Here is a 15,947-nt window from a genome sequence, read left to right on the forward strand (position 1 = left end):
CACAATGGTGTGCCAAACTGTTTGTCAATGGAGCCACATTCATGGTACCGGGAGATATAACAAATCTACTGGCTGACAAATTCAGCTCCAACATCACTCCTCCCACTGTCCCCCAGGAAATGCTATCAAACATAACTCCTCCAACTATCAATAAGGGACAGGTCCTAGATGCTCTGTCTAAGGCCAGTAGCACAGCTTCCATGATCCCCAAAAATATCCCAGGATGCCTAAATAGCCTGAAATATTTGGGTCACTGGAGTCACTATTTAACCTTAGCCTCCAGACATGTTTTGTGCCATGTGGATGGAGGACTTTAGTGGTCTGCCCTCTTCACAAGGGCAGCCCATTAGTGACCTGGGGGAACTACAGACCCATTAGTCTGATTAGCCTCATATGCAAAGCCATGGAAAGAATTATCATGGAAATGATTAATTATGGCATAGGAAACCTTTAGTCATTGGACCCAACCCAGTTTGTTTTTGTCAAGTGCAGGACATACCTACGCAACCTGGTGAATTTCCTTGAGAAAGTCACCAAGGCAATGGATGAGGGCAAAATGGTGCCCACTGCCTACCTTGACCTGCCTAAGGCATTTGATACAATACCCCATTCAGGCATTGTAAACAACTTCACAGAATTAGGCATAGACCCCTGTGTAACATGCTGGATAGTGAGCTGTCTCTCAGAAAGGACCAAAGAAGTTAAGATAGGGCAGATCACCTCCACAAAGAGACCAAGTTACCAGTGGAGTCCCTCAGGGCTCTGTGTTGAGTCCGCTCCTCTTTGACATCTACTACTTGTACTTCAAGGCCAATGTCATGGGCCTCTGGTTGACCAAGTTTTCAGATGATTGCAAACTAGAAGCAATCATGGAATTCCCCCAAGACACTAATATCCTACAGGAAGTACTAACACAGACAAATGACTGGCGCCAAAGGTATGGCTTAAAACTCAAATGCCAAGAAATGCATAATAGTACCCTTTGGGAAGTTGGCCACCATAAGAAATTATCTCATTGATAAAATACCCCTAAAAGTAGATCTAGTGGTTAGGGATTTTTGGAACATATGTAGATAGTAACCTGGCTTTTGACCAACATGTGTCTAAGGTAGTAAGAAAATCATTCTGTGTTGCTCAACTTATAAGCAAGGCCATGGCATCCAGAGAAGTCATTGTGGCAGTATATGTGGCCGTCATCAGACCCATCATTTAGTACAACTCCCCCTTTGGTATGTACCTGTCCAGGCTCATGCAACAGTTAGAATGTCCACAGAAGTTCTTCACAAAAGAATACAGGGTGTAAACAAAATGTTCTATGCAGATCACCTCAAAGCCCTATCTCTGTACTCTGTTTCTTACAGACTGCTGAGATGCGAGCTTTGCCTGGCATACAAGGCTTCCTTGGATCTCACTCTGATGGACCTTTGCATATCCACAAAATGAACAGCATCAGAACTATTGCATCTAGTGACTTAAACTTTGATTGTGACATAAGGAGGGTATGTTGGAGGGATATAAATTCTCTAGAATGATCTTCCCATCCATGTGAAGCTGAGCCCTTCTCTAACCACTACAAAATGAATGTACAGTAATTGATTCCTAGATGACCAACTGCACATTTCAAGAAATGTTTGCAACCAAAATCTTACCACAGGAAGGATAAATGACCTGTGTCATACCCTGGGAAGGATGCATAACTACGCCTATACTTTGCGAAGGCTGCAGTTGCTGCTTCATAGCCCAGGAGAGAGAGAGAGATGAGTAAATGGTAGAATACCCAGAGACTGACAGGAAGTCTAGTCTTGTGTCCAAGGCTAGGAGATGCCGGTATTGAAACAGGCAGACTTCCAGCTGAGAACTTGTCAGAGGTGAATTCATCTGGTGTGTCTACCTAGGCCACTTCTGCAAGCCAGTTAAAACACCAGAGAAGAAAGTCCTTCAAAGATCGAACTTGTGAGGGAGATAATGCTCATGTAAACTAATCCCTAACACCCCCCCAAAAATGAAATTAAACACTTTGGTATCATTGCATTTATTTTTATTTGTTTATGTAAAGAACTGCTGTCCACATTGGAATGTAGGCATGTCCCTGTCTTGTAGAGGATTACACCATGTTGTCTGAAGGTTGTGTGTTGAACTACTAATATTTGCTGATTTAAGTAATCAATGTTAAGTTGTCAATCTCGCCTTCATTCTTGCTGGATGGGTTCGGAGCCGAGGATCCAATACTAAAGCTCGAAAGCTAATTCCACCGGCTCGAGGCTCCCCTATATCCCACAATGCTAGGCGGTAACTACTCAGATCTCGTTTGCCGCTTAGCTGACAAGGTTCTTCTTCTACCGGCTCTGGCAGGTTAGTAAGTTTTCTTGTTCAGAAACTTCTATTTCAACCCCTATTTTTTTCCTTTTAGTATAGTTTTATTTAAAGTATTTCATTAGTTTAAATCGGGTCCCCCTCTTTTGTCAGAAATCCCTTTTTATTCCCTTCTTAACTTTTAGGCCTTTGGCCCTCTCCCTCTCCTTCCCCTAGTCCTTCAGTGTGACTGGATTTTTATTTTGGTTAAGGGTGTGTCTGTGTGTTTTCCTTGTGTTTTTCTTCACTCAGCTTTAAGGATGTCTAAAGACTCCAAGGTCTCAGGCTTCAAGAAGTGCGATTCGTGCTGTCAGAAAATGTCTCTGACAGATGGTCACACTTCTTGTGTATATTGCCTGGGACCTTTGCACCTGCAGGACTCATGTGCTGTATGGCATGCATTCAGCCCTAGAGTCCTGCAGGAACGCAAAAATAAATTGATTTTACGTGGCTTGTTAAAGCCTGAAGGCCCCCCGACCCAGTCTGTGTCGGGGAAGCCTTCTAAGACTTCCAGACCGTCGGCTCCAGTTTCAGAGCCGTCCCCCGGAAGCATTAAATCGGCTTCGACATTGGCTCCGGCTGGAGCCGATGTTTCCAAATGTCATACCATCACCGAGCCGAGGTTGACAAGACTCAGTCAGCTCCGATAGGCTTATCGGAGCCATCTGCTAAGAAGAGGTCTAGGTCCCCTTCCATTGGCACCATCCATTCGGCGCCGGGATCTCCTCTTCTATCAGAACGGAACCATAGGTCTCAATCCTCTCGGTCCTCCAGGCTGTCCGACCATGATTTACAAAGGGTGGTGAGTAGACTTCTCAAGTCCGAGGCACTGGCCCAAATGCTGCATAGCCCTACTCAACGGTCAGCGGCTATTTCCATCCCTGATTTTATTCCTCCTCCGACTCCTTTGAGTTCGGAGCCGGGGCTCATTGGAGCTGTGGCTGTCGGTGCTTCGGAGCCGATACCTTCCCTTTCGGCTCCGTTGTCTGCTCTGATTTCCTCATAGGAGGGATCTCGGCACCAGGCTTCCCTCGTCGGCTCCGAGGGGGCGAGTGGCATCGGACCCTTGTCCGACCCTGTTCTCCCTCTCGGAGCGTCGGCACTGGTGAGTTCGGCTCCGACATCGGCCTCGGAGCTGTCCCTGTCGGTGCCGGGGGGGGTCCTTGTCTCCTCGGAGCGGGGACCTCTGGCCTTGCCTGATAGGGGCGCCTTTGAGGTCATTCGGAGCGTGCTAGACCCAGTGTCTACCCCACAGTCGACTCCGTCAGCTCCTCCATCTTCAGTGCCTGCGGTGATTTCTACCTATCCCCTTGTATCAGACCACAGAGAGCCAGCTCCTCAGGTTTCCCCATTGGGAATTTCCGCCTCTTCCGAGGCCTCTCCTGATCCGGTAGGAGAACCCCCTCAGAAGAGACAGTGCAAGAGGAAGCACATTGACTCCCCTGAGTCTATCACCTCTGACACTGACTTGGAGGAATCTGAAGGTTTCCCTCGGTCCCTCTCTGAGGATGTCTCCTTTGCTGACATCCTTGAAATCCTGAAACAGAGGGGGAACTGGCCCGCCCTTAACCCTTCAGAGGATGAGTCAGTTTACCTTGAGGCGTTTGGCTCTCGCCCTTCCACCTCCTGGGTGTTCCCTCCCTTTGACCCCCTTATGGAAGTGGTGGCAAGGAAGGCTTGGACGGCCCCTGATTCAGTGGAACCTACCCCAAGGAGGCCGTCAAAATTTATTACTGCCCCTAAGGACAAAGAGTTTCTATCAAAATGTGTCTCTCTTGATGCCATGGTGGTGGCTGCAGCCACTAAGAAGGAGTTAGCCGATCCTTTGATACCTGTCCATCCTCCTAATAAGGAGTCTAGGACCATGGACAGGTACGGTAAGTGGATGTTTTCGTCAGCGACCTTTTCAATGCGGTCGCTGAACTACTTGTGTCACTTCACCCGTCTCCAGAGAGATTTGCTCAAAGATATGGGTGAGGCTATACAGGATCCAACAGCTGAGAGGTTCCAAGACAAAATGAACTCCCAGTTGGCAACCCTGAATTCGATTGTTAACTCCTCCATGCGGCTTATCTCATATGCTGCTGATGGGGCGAGTAGGGCCGCAGGAACAGGTGTAGCTTCACGACGTCACGCCTGGATGCGGCTTTGCAATTTTGCGGACCCTTTCAAGGCATTTTTCACCAATTCCCCCTTTGATGGCTCAACATTGTTTGGTCCTCAGGTGAAGGATACATTGACTAGGTGCGAGGTGGAAGGTAAGACTCTCTCTGCCGTGGGAGTCTGTTTTTCTACCCCTTTTAGACCTTATCCAAAAGGTCAGAGGGGAGGAAAAATGTGGTTCCGCAAGCCTCAGGGAGTCTCATCTGACGCACAAGGTCGATTCCCCTCTAGAGGCAGAGGGGGGGGAATAACAATAGATGCCGCCCTAGAGGCAGAGGAGGTCCGCAAAACCAGGGTAGCAGAGAAACTTTCTCTGATAAACCCTTTCAGCATCCCTGAGGAGCTGCCCGGCTGTCCACCTTCGGAGGCAGTCGGGGAAAGATTATCACTGTACCCAAAAGCCTGGTTTTCCCTCACCCAAGACAAATGGGTACAATCAATCATATCCGAGGGTTACAAAATTCCCTTTATTCACATCCCTTCCCAACCCAAAGGATCCCTTCCAGACGTTCCACCCAGTCTAAGGGAACAAGCAGCACTAGAAATATCAAAGCTGCTATCAAAAAGAGCTATCCAATCAGTCCCAGCAGACCAGCAAGGATCCGGAATCTACTCCAAATTCTTTTTGGTACCAAAAAAAACAGGGGACTGGAGACCTATACTGGATCTCAGCAATTTAAACAATTATATCAAAAAAACAAAATTCCGGATGGTCACGCTACAGTCCATTCTACCCTTCTTTGGTCAGGACAATTGGATGTGCTCGATAGACCTTCAGGATGCGTACTACCATATCAAAATGCACAGACGCTCCAGGAGGTTTCTCCGCTTCAGGCTGGGAGCCAGTCACTACCAGTTCAGAGCCTTGCCCTTTGGTCACACTACAGCCCCCCCGAGTGTTTACCAAATGCATGGCAGTGGTCACGGCTCACTTGAGACGTCAAGGATTCCAGGTGTTTCCATATTTAGACGACTGGATCCTTACCGCCACCACCAGACATCAACTGCTTCTAGCCAGAGACGTACCATCCAAACTTGCCAAGCTCTAGGCATCTCAATAAATTTCGAAAAATCTGCCTTGTCGCCTTGTCAGTCTATTACCTTTATAGGCGCCACCTTAGACACACTCATTCTTTCCGCCAGACTTACAGAGCAAAGAGTGTTAGATATCCGCAAACAAGTTTACCTTCTATTACAGTGCAACAAGGTCAAAGCCAGGGCAGTCTTGAAGGTATTAGGACTCATGGCAGCTACTATCACCCTTCTCCCCTTAGCTCGTTTCCACATGAGGATCCTCCAATGGATGCTGTTTACTCAATGGTCCTTCCAACAGCTCCTGATGTCTCACCATCATATTAATAACTCAATCACGCAAGAATCACCTGTCTTGATGGATCACATCACCTCAAGTTCTCCAAGGCAGACCTTTCATCCCCCCCCCCCAGTCGCCACGGTGACAACGGACGCCTCCCTGATCGGGTGGGGGGCATCATCAGGGCAGGACAGTCCAGGGCACGTGGCAACCTTTTGAGTGCCACTTGCACATAAATGTCTTAGAGATGAGAGCAGTGCTTTTAGTGTTGCAAGCCCTTCAGGACTCTCTTCCCACGGGGACTATTGCAATTCAGATGGACAACATGTCCGTAGTGTGGTACATCAACAAACAGGGCAGAACCAGATCCTACCCCTTATGTCGAGAGGCACTCAGACTTTGGCAGTGGGCGATTTCTTCTCAGCGTTTTCTGATAGCAACGCACATTCCTGGGAAGTCCAACGTGATTGCGCACAGGTTGAGCAGGGCCATTCTCATGCCCCACAAGTGGTCTCTGAAGAAATCGGTGCTGGAAGAAGTCTTCCAAAGATGGGGCCAGCCTTGCTGCGATCTTTTTGCTACTCCCCAAAACAGCAAGTGTCATGACTTCTTCATTCTCTTCCCGTTACCAGGTCATCCCACCAGAGACGCTCTAGTCCACGATTGGCCCCAGGGACTTCTGTATGCCTTTCCCCCTTTTCCACTGATTTCTCAATTAATTCAGAAAGCTATCGCCTTGAGGGTTCCAATGATCCTCATTGCCCCTTACTGGCCTCAACAGATATGGTTTCCGTTCCTCCATCATTACCTGTTGGAGCAGGCTTGGCATCTGGACCCGGTGCCAGATCTGTTGACCCATCAGTCGGGCCAGCTGCACCACTTCCTTCATTCTCTCAACCTCACAGCGTGGTTTCTCCAATTCCTACCCTAGCCAGGCTTCCCTTAATCTCTCATTCGGTCCGGAACATTCTGATAGCCTCTCACAAATCTTCTACCAGGAAGATTTATAATAGTAAGTGGAAACGTTTTTCCTTCTGGGCAGCATAAAAAAATATAGACCCCTTCACTGCACCTATCCAGCCTATCCTAGACTTTCTGGTAGAGCTCTTTCATTTAGACTCTTCTGCATCTACCACTAGAGTACAACTAGCTGCTATATCTAATTTTCATGTAGGTGTCTCAGACTCCAGTATCATGTCCCATAAGCTCTGCAAAGCCTTTTTAAGAGGTGTTTTTCTGATCAAGCCCCCAATCAAAGATCCCCCACCTCAATGGGACTTGAATTTGGTTCTGGCATCCTTGATCCCCCCCCCCCCTTCGAACCAGCGGCTTCATGCCCCCTTAAGCTGCTCTCATGGAAAACACTTTTTCTAGTAGCCATAACTTCATCTAGAAGGGTATCTGAACTTCATGCTCTGTGCAGTCGTCCTCCTTACTTAGTTTTCCACAAAGATAGGGTGTCCCTCCGGACTAATCCGTCCTTCTTACCTAAAGTTTCCTCTGAGACAAATCTGAACCAAACAATTGATCTCCCCATCTTCTTCCCTGACTATTCCAACAGGTCGGAACAAAAGTTACATTTTCTAGATGTTCACCGCCAACTTAGATATTATTTAGACAGGACTAAACAGTTCAGGAAGTCTGATCAGCTTTTCTTGTCTTATGCGGAAGGGAAATTGGGCCTTCCAGTTACTAAAGTGTCCCTTTCAAGATGGCTTACCTCTATAATTAATTTCATCTATGAAGTCAGACATCAAAAACTGCCTTCAAGACCTAGAGCTCATTCAACTAGGGCATTAGCTACATCTGTAGCTTTTCAGGACAGGCTGCCAATAGATTCCATTTGTGCAGCAGCCACTTGGGCTTCTCCTCATACCTTCATTTTACATTACAAATTGGGTATGGCCTCCAGAAACCGTGCCAGCTTTGGTTCCACTGTTCTCAAGAGTCTGTTCCGATAGGCCACCCGGAATAAGGTGCTAGGGACGCGGTCCCATCCAGCAAGAATGAAGGCGAGATTGACAACTTAACATTAAGAAGTTATGTACCTACCATAACGTTCCATGTTAGTTGTCTTCTTCTCGCTTCTTTCTTGGCCCCACCCTCCTTCCCCCTAGCCTGGACAGACCGATAGGAAATTTTGGGATCTTCCTTTGGAGTTTCCTTCCCACATGTTCTACCACCTCTATTCCCCCTTTTCTGTTTGTGGTAGCTTACATTCAGGTTTATATAGAGGTGGGTTCTTTTTTCTCCATACTGTGGAGACCAGAACTGCTTGGTTTAGCTGTCAAACGAGATCTGAGTAGTTACCGCCTAGCATTGTGGGATATAGGGGAGCCTCGAGCCGGTGGAATTAGCTCTCGAGCTTTAGTATTGGCCGAGTCGGAGCCGCGGATCGGCTCCGAACCCATCCAGCAAGAAAGAAGGCGAGAAGAAGACAACTAACATGGAACGTTATGGTAGGTACATAACTTCTTATTTTAAGCCATCCTTTGAATAGAGTGTTCTACATTCAATTTCAGTTATAAACAGAAAGTTTCACAGGTATGTCTTGTTACTTCAGGTGCATATGTTTTGGCTTTTCAAGCTCCCTACTCATGGAACTTACAGTTTTGGTGGCGTTGGGAGTGTCCTTCTTTGGCTGGCTTTTGCAAGGGGCTTAAAATCTACATTTTTGATATTGCCTTTGATAAGGTGGGATGACTGTTGGAGCTTATATTAACCTATTATTAAGTTTTAGTTGTTTTATGCATTCTGTATTACTGGTTTAATTAATTAATTTATTAATTAATTATACTTATTTTGTATTTGTTTTTATGTATATCCTGTGTTTTGTTATAAAGCAACTAATTAATTAGCACTGAAGTTAAGCTGAAGTTGAATGAAGGGCTGTATTCAAATGAACTGCATTATTAACCAATATAAGAGATCATTGACATTATCGAAAAAGAGTTTAATGTTATGTTCATTTGTTAGGCAGAGATTACCCCGACTGAGTAGGTAGAATGAAATGTAGCCTGATCAGTCAGCCCATGGCATGAGAGTCATGTGTACATTTGGTTGGTTGTTTGTTTGTCTTTCGGCTTTTCCTGGTTAGGGGTCGCCACAGCGGAACTCCGGATTGACAGTTGTTTTTTATGGTGTCGAGTTGCCAGCCCGACGCCCAACCTTCAACGAAGGCACGCCCATAACAGTTTTCATTCTGTGACTCTAGAGAACTGTAAATCTATAAGTATTTGCAGAAACAATATATTTGTTATTATTATAACATTCTGATTATTTTCCAGAGTAAAAGTACTTATCAGAAAGCATGGATGCTCCTCAGTGTCTTATTGAAGTAAGCAAGGATGGAAAAATGACTATCAGACCTGAAACGCTACAGGTTATGAAAGAAATCAACAAGCGTATAGTTATTGTTGGAATTGCTGGCATATACCGCACAGGAAAATCGTACTTAATGAATAGACTGGCTGGAAGATATCCTGGTATGTAATGTTTGCATATTTTTTTCAAAATAATTTTATTCCTGTTCATTTATGAACGGGAGTGGAAATGTCCAGGTAACTTGCATTTCAGATGGGACAAAATGCAGGCCCATTATTAAATTGCCTTAAAATAATTAAGAAAAATGGTAATAAATGTGTTTATTTCAAACTCAAGCTATTTGTACTAATGATTATTAAAACATTGCCCAGTCTTTTCACTTACATACATGCGCTTTGATCTGTAGCTGACATAAAGTTTTGGGAGGTCCACTGCTATTCTCATGTTTCCCAAAATGGCCGAAAGAAATATTGATGCTGTAAAAGACTTCAAGCTTATATCCTTTGTCTATCACTGGCAAAATTGTTTAGAAAATCAGGTATAGAAAGCTACTAACAAACATGGATTAATATGTCATAATAGCTTGGGAACAACATGGATTCGTAGCGGGAATTCAGCACTATAAAGTTCATTGTTGACTACCACTGACTGCTTCAAAAAATAAAAATAAACTTCCTATTCATGGGAGCTATCTTTATATTGACCTAAGAAAGATTTTTTTATAGTTGTTATGTATGAACTGTAATGAGACTTCAGCTGCTAGGATAAAAGATTGCTGGAAGGAGTGGCAAAGGAAACACCTCATAATTGGTCTGGGTACATAACATTATATGTAAAAATGCAATAAGAAAAAATAATCAAAAACACGTCCTTTTTATCCAAAGTAATGATTTATTAAAATAAGTATAGCTAAAACAGTTAATAAGATGAGAGCAAGGGTAACAATTAAGCTTCCATACCCCACACTTCTTCAAAGCATAAGTACAATAGAACATACTGATTCTAGATAATAGCATGTAATTTTTGACATTGTCATTAACCATTGATGTTCTCAACAGCTTCTCTTCATACGCTTGAGGTTGTTTTTTGTACTTGCTTGAGATTGGATGCCTGGAAATGTAGTTTGACGATGTATATTAACTCACTGTACAATGTAGTAACATGTTTACTCCTTTTTTCAAACACCTTTATTGACTTATCATTTGAGACATAGCCAAACATATATTAACAGAAAAGAAAACAAACCATTTTAAAATTTTTCCATTTAAACACAATATACATCACATATATTTTCTTTGCTATCTTCAGTCCAACATTACAAAAAATGCTGAATTCCAGCCTTCCCTTAACCCTCACTCCTCCTACTGAACATTGTACATGTATTGTTCCCACAGTTTCCATTTACTTCTGCATAATTTGCTCCTTCTCTTTTCTGAAGATCCTTCTTTTAGTTCATTTATTTTTTTATAATATTCAATACCTGAAATACAGTTGACTTTGATTTCCATTTTCTATAACTGCTTTTTTAGAGCCAACTTAATACGGCCTTACTGTATCTAGGCAATTCAGATCCTGTATCCCAGCTTAAAAGAATCATTTCCTTACTTACATCAATTTGCTCACCCAATATTTCTGACAGAGTACTCTGCAGGGAGTTTTTTAAGTCTGCCAACTCATTACACTCCCAAAACATATGCTCCCACTTACCTGTTTCTTCCCCCTTATGCCACCAATATTTGCTATCTACCCGAGATGTGTTTACTCGTGTTGTTTTGTTCTAGCATGAGATCAGTGGCATCTTGGACAAAGAACAAGTAACATTTTTATTTTTATTTAGTTTTTTTTCAATTATTACTATAAATGTGTGTATTTCGGTTCAAGATAATGAGCTACAGAGGATTAGAAACTAATGTGGTATAGTAATCTTATTGTAAACATTTCATTGTCAAAAAAATCTTGCTAGAACAAATCTCATTTAATTCCTGGCTTTTGGATTGCCTCTGATGTTCCCTGTTTCCCAATTTAGTATTATAACTACCATGTCAGTCACTTGGTTGAACAACCTCACAAATCTGAATGGGAAAACATTGGCTAGCGTACATTATCACTTGACTGGTGAAGCTTTAGTATAGTATTTCTTCTTATGTCATAAACATTTTTTTATGAATTCTTATTGAAGACCTTCTCTAAGACTTCTCTATTTAAAGGTTTTGATACTTTGTACATACTGCATTAGATTGTTGCACTCTGTGTAGGTACTTAACTTACATGCCTTTACAGATAAAGGGTTTAAGCTTGTGACTAAATTTAACAATGTTAAAAGATAAACCGTTTAAACATCTGTGCATACTGTTATATCACAGTTAAATGTTCAATATTAGATCACTGTTACAATAGTGTAAGCTGTAAGAGTTACATCCTGTCAAGGATATGACCAAGCGGACAGCTTTCAAATGATAAGGTCACCTTTCACGTGCTCTAACTGATGGTGTCTCTAGCAGAATTGCATAAAGCAGACAGTTGGAATGCCGATAGCTGCCAAAGTGCACTCCTTCTGTGGGCTTCATGGAACTAGTGGTCGGCTATTGATCCTTCAAGGCTGGGCAGATAAGTACCATGCTGGGAAAACCTTCCACTGTTTCGTTTTATGAGGGAAAAGAGTGTTGTGAAACAATTATTTTTATGCTGGGAAGTTTATTTTATTTGTACTGTCAAGTCTTTTATGGGTTTTTCAGCTCCCTATTGAAATATTGGCACTCAGAATGCTGAGTGCTGAGTGCAGACATGCTGAACCCTCCCCCATAAACATAGAAGTGCAAATCTTCTTTTTGCATAGGGCAAGCCCCCTGCACCCCCCCACACCCCTTAACGTATATGAGTGCATACCAACTCTGAGATTTCCATACCTCAGAGAAAATGGAATATTCTGAGAAATGGCATCTTGGACATAGTATGTATAAGTTCAATCTTTCAGCCATTCACTCTCCATATTTTGGTACTCACTGTAGTGGGTCCCAGTATTCCAAACAGTTACAGTTTTTTTTTTCTGTGAATGTTTATGTGAAAAACTGTGTGAAAATATATTTTTTGAGTTAGTTCTTTTACATATGTTTGTAGAATGTATGTATTGGGGCAGAACTTTTTGGGGGACTGGACTATCTGTAGGTTTCTAACTTCAAAAATCACTTCTTTGCTGATAGATGTTTTACCAACTCTCAGAGGCTCCTCTAAAATACTTCCTGGCTTCTTGTTTGGTTGAAACATGGATCAGTTACTGGTCTCCTGGGTTCATCTTTCCCCTGTCTTGAAGAAGAAGAAAATTATGAGCAAGTCTTGGTGTTAGACTGGCTCCTTCACTGCCTGATTTGCTGATGCATGATTCTGCTTTCACCGGACTTGGTTCTGCAGATTGCTGATTGTTGTTTCTTGGTCCCCGCTATAATTTTCTCAGCCACTATGCGACAAGGGTTAGACATTTGCTTTGCAGCTGTGGGGTTGCTTTCACTGGCAAGGGAGAACCAGTCTTGTTGAACTTGAGAAAAGGAATGGGAAAAGGCTGACAGCACAGCTGGGTTGTGATGCCTGAATCTCAGGGTAGTGCACTCTGCTATTAGTCTTTTCCCAGGGAGTGTTCCTGGAAACTCGCAGAGAGCACATCAACAGTGCAAGGTTATAATGCCTTCCACGCATTTAGACCAGCTACTTCGCAAGCAGGGACTAAAGGTGGAGGTGTCTCTATCTACATCAGAAATAAATATACTTCAAGGCTGATCAAACATGACAATGCACTTGAGCTGCTCCATGTTCAAATCACGATAGGTAGAATTCAATACCACTTTCTTGCAAGCTATAGGTCCCACTCTGTGACCCAGGAAACCCATACCATGTGTTTAAACTTATTAGAAACACTAACAATTCAACCCCAAACCATATTCATGGGTGAATTTAATTACCCCACTATTAACTGGGAATCCTATATGACATCAGAAGTACATGCACAGAGATTCCTGGATTTTTGTAAACATAAACTCCCTGGACCATATAGTCAATAAACCATCCAGGGGTGCAACCATATTGGACCTGGTCCTCACTAATATGGGAGAGTGCTGCACACTCCCTACTGTAATGCCTTCTCTGATAAGGTCAGACCACAGAATAGTCTCCTTTGAAGTAAAAAATAAAACATGGACCCCCAGCTCAACCAGGAATATTTAGGAACTATTCTAAGGCTAATCTTCTCCTATTAAGTGAGAACCTGGCAAAATTTCAAGCCCCTATAAACCCTGAGAACACTTCTGCCTATGCAGAACTGTTCACAGAAACCGTGTAGAAGCATGTTAATAGCTGCATAGAGGCAGCTGTACCCACCAGGAAGAAGTACAGAACTAACTAAAAAAAAAACAAGCCACCCTGGTGGAATCACAAAATCAATCGGATGTATAACAGGAAGAAGAAAATCATGGCAAGAATTAGGAGGTGCAGCACCCAGAAGGATAAAAGCACTGTCATCAAACTAAACAAACAACTCAGAGGACAAATAAAGTCTGCCAAAGCCAAATTTGAGGTAAGTTTGGCCTCCCAGGCCAAGAACAACCACAAAGCATTCTTTAGTTATGTCCGCAACCTCAAAGGCAATACACAGTTGTGTGCAGAGCTGATTGTAAATGGAGCCAGCTACATTGAGCCAGAAAATATAGCAAACGTCCTGGCTGATAAATTCATCTCCAACTGTACTCCTCTCTCCTCCCGTCAAGTTTTCCTCAGGAAATATCATCAAATATAACTCCCCCTACTATCACTAGGGAACAGTTCCTTAATGCTCTCTTTAAGACCAAGAACACTGTATCATTGGGCCCAGACAATATCCCAGGATGCCTTCTAAATAGCATGAAATATGACCTGTCAGGGCCTCTGGAATTACTGTTTAACTGTAGCGTCCAAACAGGCTTTGTGCCACATGAATGGAGAAAGGCAACAGTCATCCCTCTGTACAAAGGTGGGCCATCTACAGACCTTGGAAACTATAGACCCTTAAGTCTCACTAGTGTTATATATAAAGCTATGGAAAGAGTTATCATGGAGATGATCAGTAGAGATTGGGAGGGCGGCCTTATGGTTAAGGTGTTTGCCTTACAAACACAAGGTACAGGGTTTGACTCTCACAGGGAATAATTGGCTAGGCTTAAAATGTCTCGCAAGGGCAGTTAGCCTGGTGCTAATCTATGAATCTCTCATCCATTCGTGGTAAATATCATGTTAACAACACACCCCTTAGAGGTGACCCAGTAGTCAGGGACTTAGGGACACACATAGATAGTAATCTAGCCTTTGATCATCACATGTCTACAGTGGTGAGGAAATCATTCTATATTGCGCAACTTCTAAACAAAGATATGGCATCCAAGTCCAAGGAAGTCATTGTTTCACTGAAGGCATTGTCAGACCCCACTATGATGGACCTCCTGCATATCCACAGAACAGACAGTACCAGAATTACCCCTTCTATAGACTTAAACCTTGACTGTGATATAAATAGGAGCTGCTGGAGAGATAGGTATGTATCCCAGAGACTACCCCATCCATGTGAAGCAGAGTTCCTCCCTAACCCAATTCAAGTGCAACTTGGAAAATTGGATGGGAAACTGGAAATCCATCGCTGGTTTGGCACCTGTGTCTCTAATGCAAACAGGTAACTTGTAAATGGTTCATCTCCCAGGCCCATGCTTACACTTGTCAAGGGTATCAGAACTTGTCAGAGATTTAGGATGCATGGCTAGGCTTAAAAAGGCCCTTGTGGTCATTAGCCTAGTAAACACCTATGAACCTAAGTGAGTAATTTTACTACTTCTGATTATTTAACTGCTGACAGGAAATTTTTGCTTAATGTAATAATTTTCAGCATTCAGTGTTTTTCATTCTGTTTCTTCACTGATGTCAGGTAGAAAACAGTTTCCATTACATTCTGACATAGATATATGGTCAGAAGACCAGGGGAAGGATGGGAATGTGTTTCTTCAGTGTTTTCTCCTCTATCTGAAGATTCTGGTTCTAAGTTCACTTTTCCTTCTAGAACATCCATCTTTTCTGAGACCTTACTAAATTTGAAAGTTATTTTTCAGTGAAAACAGACTGAAATATTTTTCTTCCAGCTCAAGTATTATTAATTGTTAGGGTTACCACCTGTCCCACTTTGCGAGGGGCAGTCCCTGTTTGGGCAGTTGTGTCCTGCAAAAAAATTGAAAAAATGACAAATGTCCTAAGATTTTAGGACAAAATTATTTTCTATATTTTTGTAACAGTTGCATAAAACAGTTAATGTTATGTAGTCCTATCTCGCTGTAATTCTTGCTGGATGGACTCAGCCGATACTAAAGTTCGAGAACTTTTACTGGCTCAAGGCTAACTCCTATCCCATGGTGCCTCATGGCAATTCCCCAGCTCTCATTTGCTGCGAAAGCTTCGAGGTTGTCTCTTTACTGGCTCGTTGGCTAAGTAGAAGATTTTTTTCATAAATCTTTGATATATTTGTCTAGTTTTCTTCATTATTCTGTTTAGATAATTGTTATCTTTTACCTGTGTGTTTGTAGTGCGTGCTTTATCCCCTGTCCCACTTTCTTAGGATTGTACGGCCCGTTTTAGTTAGAGGGCCGTAATTGCCCGTTTAAATTAGAGGGCTTTTCCTCCCTGAGTGCTAGTCCTCTCGTCATAGCTTGCCTTGTTATTGTTCTTATTGTTATTGTTGTATTGTTAGCTTTGTTTTTTCTTAGCAATATGTCCAAAGACAAAGACAGAGAAC

At 43.0% G+C, this 15,947-nt stretch overlaps 1 protein-coding gene across 1 annotated transcript in view; it reads left to right on the forward strand.

The window, feature by feature from the left end:
• LOC122792991 (guanylate-binding protein 1-like) overlaps positions 1-15,947 on the forward strand; it is a 571,076-nt gene that overhangs the window by 38,519 nt on the left and 516,610 nt on the right. Inside the window, exon 2 of the mRNA XM_044060651.1 lies at positions 9,115-9,312. Coding sequence (XP_043916586.1) covers positions 9,138-9,312 — 175 coding nt within the window. The 5' untranslated portion in view covers positions 9,115-9,137. The remainder of the gene's footprint in view (positions 1-9,114; positions 9,313-15,947) is intronic.

This window comes from Protopterus annectens, chromosome 1.part0 (genome assembly GCF_019279795.1).
Source record: "Protopterus annectens isolate FY-2018-M chromosome 1.part0, PAN1.0, whole genome shotgun sequence".
Classification (NCBI taxonomy): Eukaryota; Metazoa; Chordata; order Ceratodontiformes; family Protopteridae; genus Protopterus; species Protopterus annectens.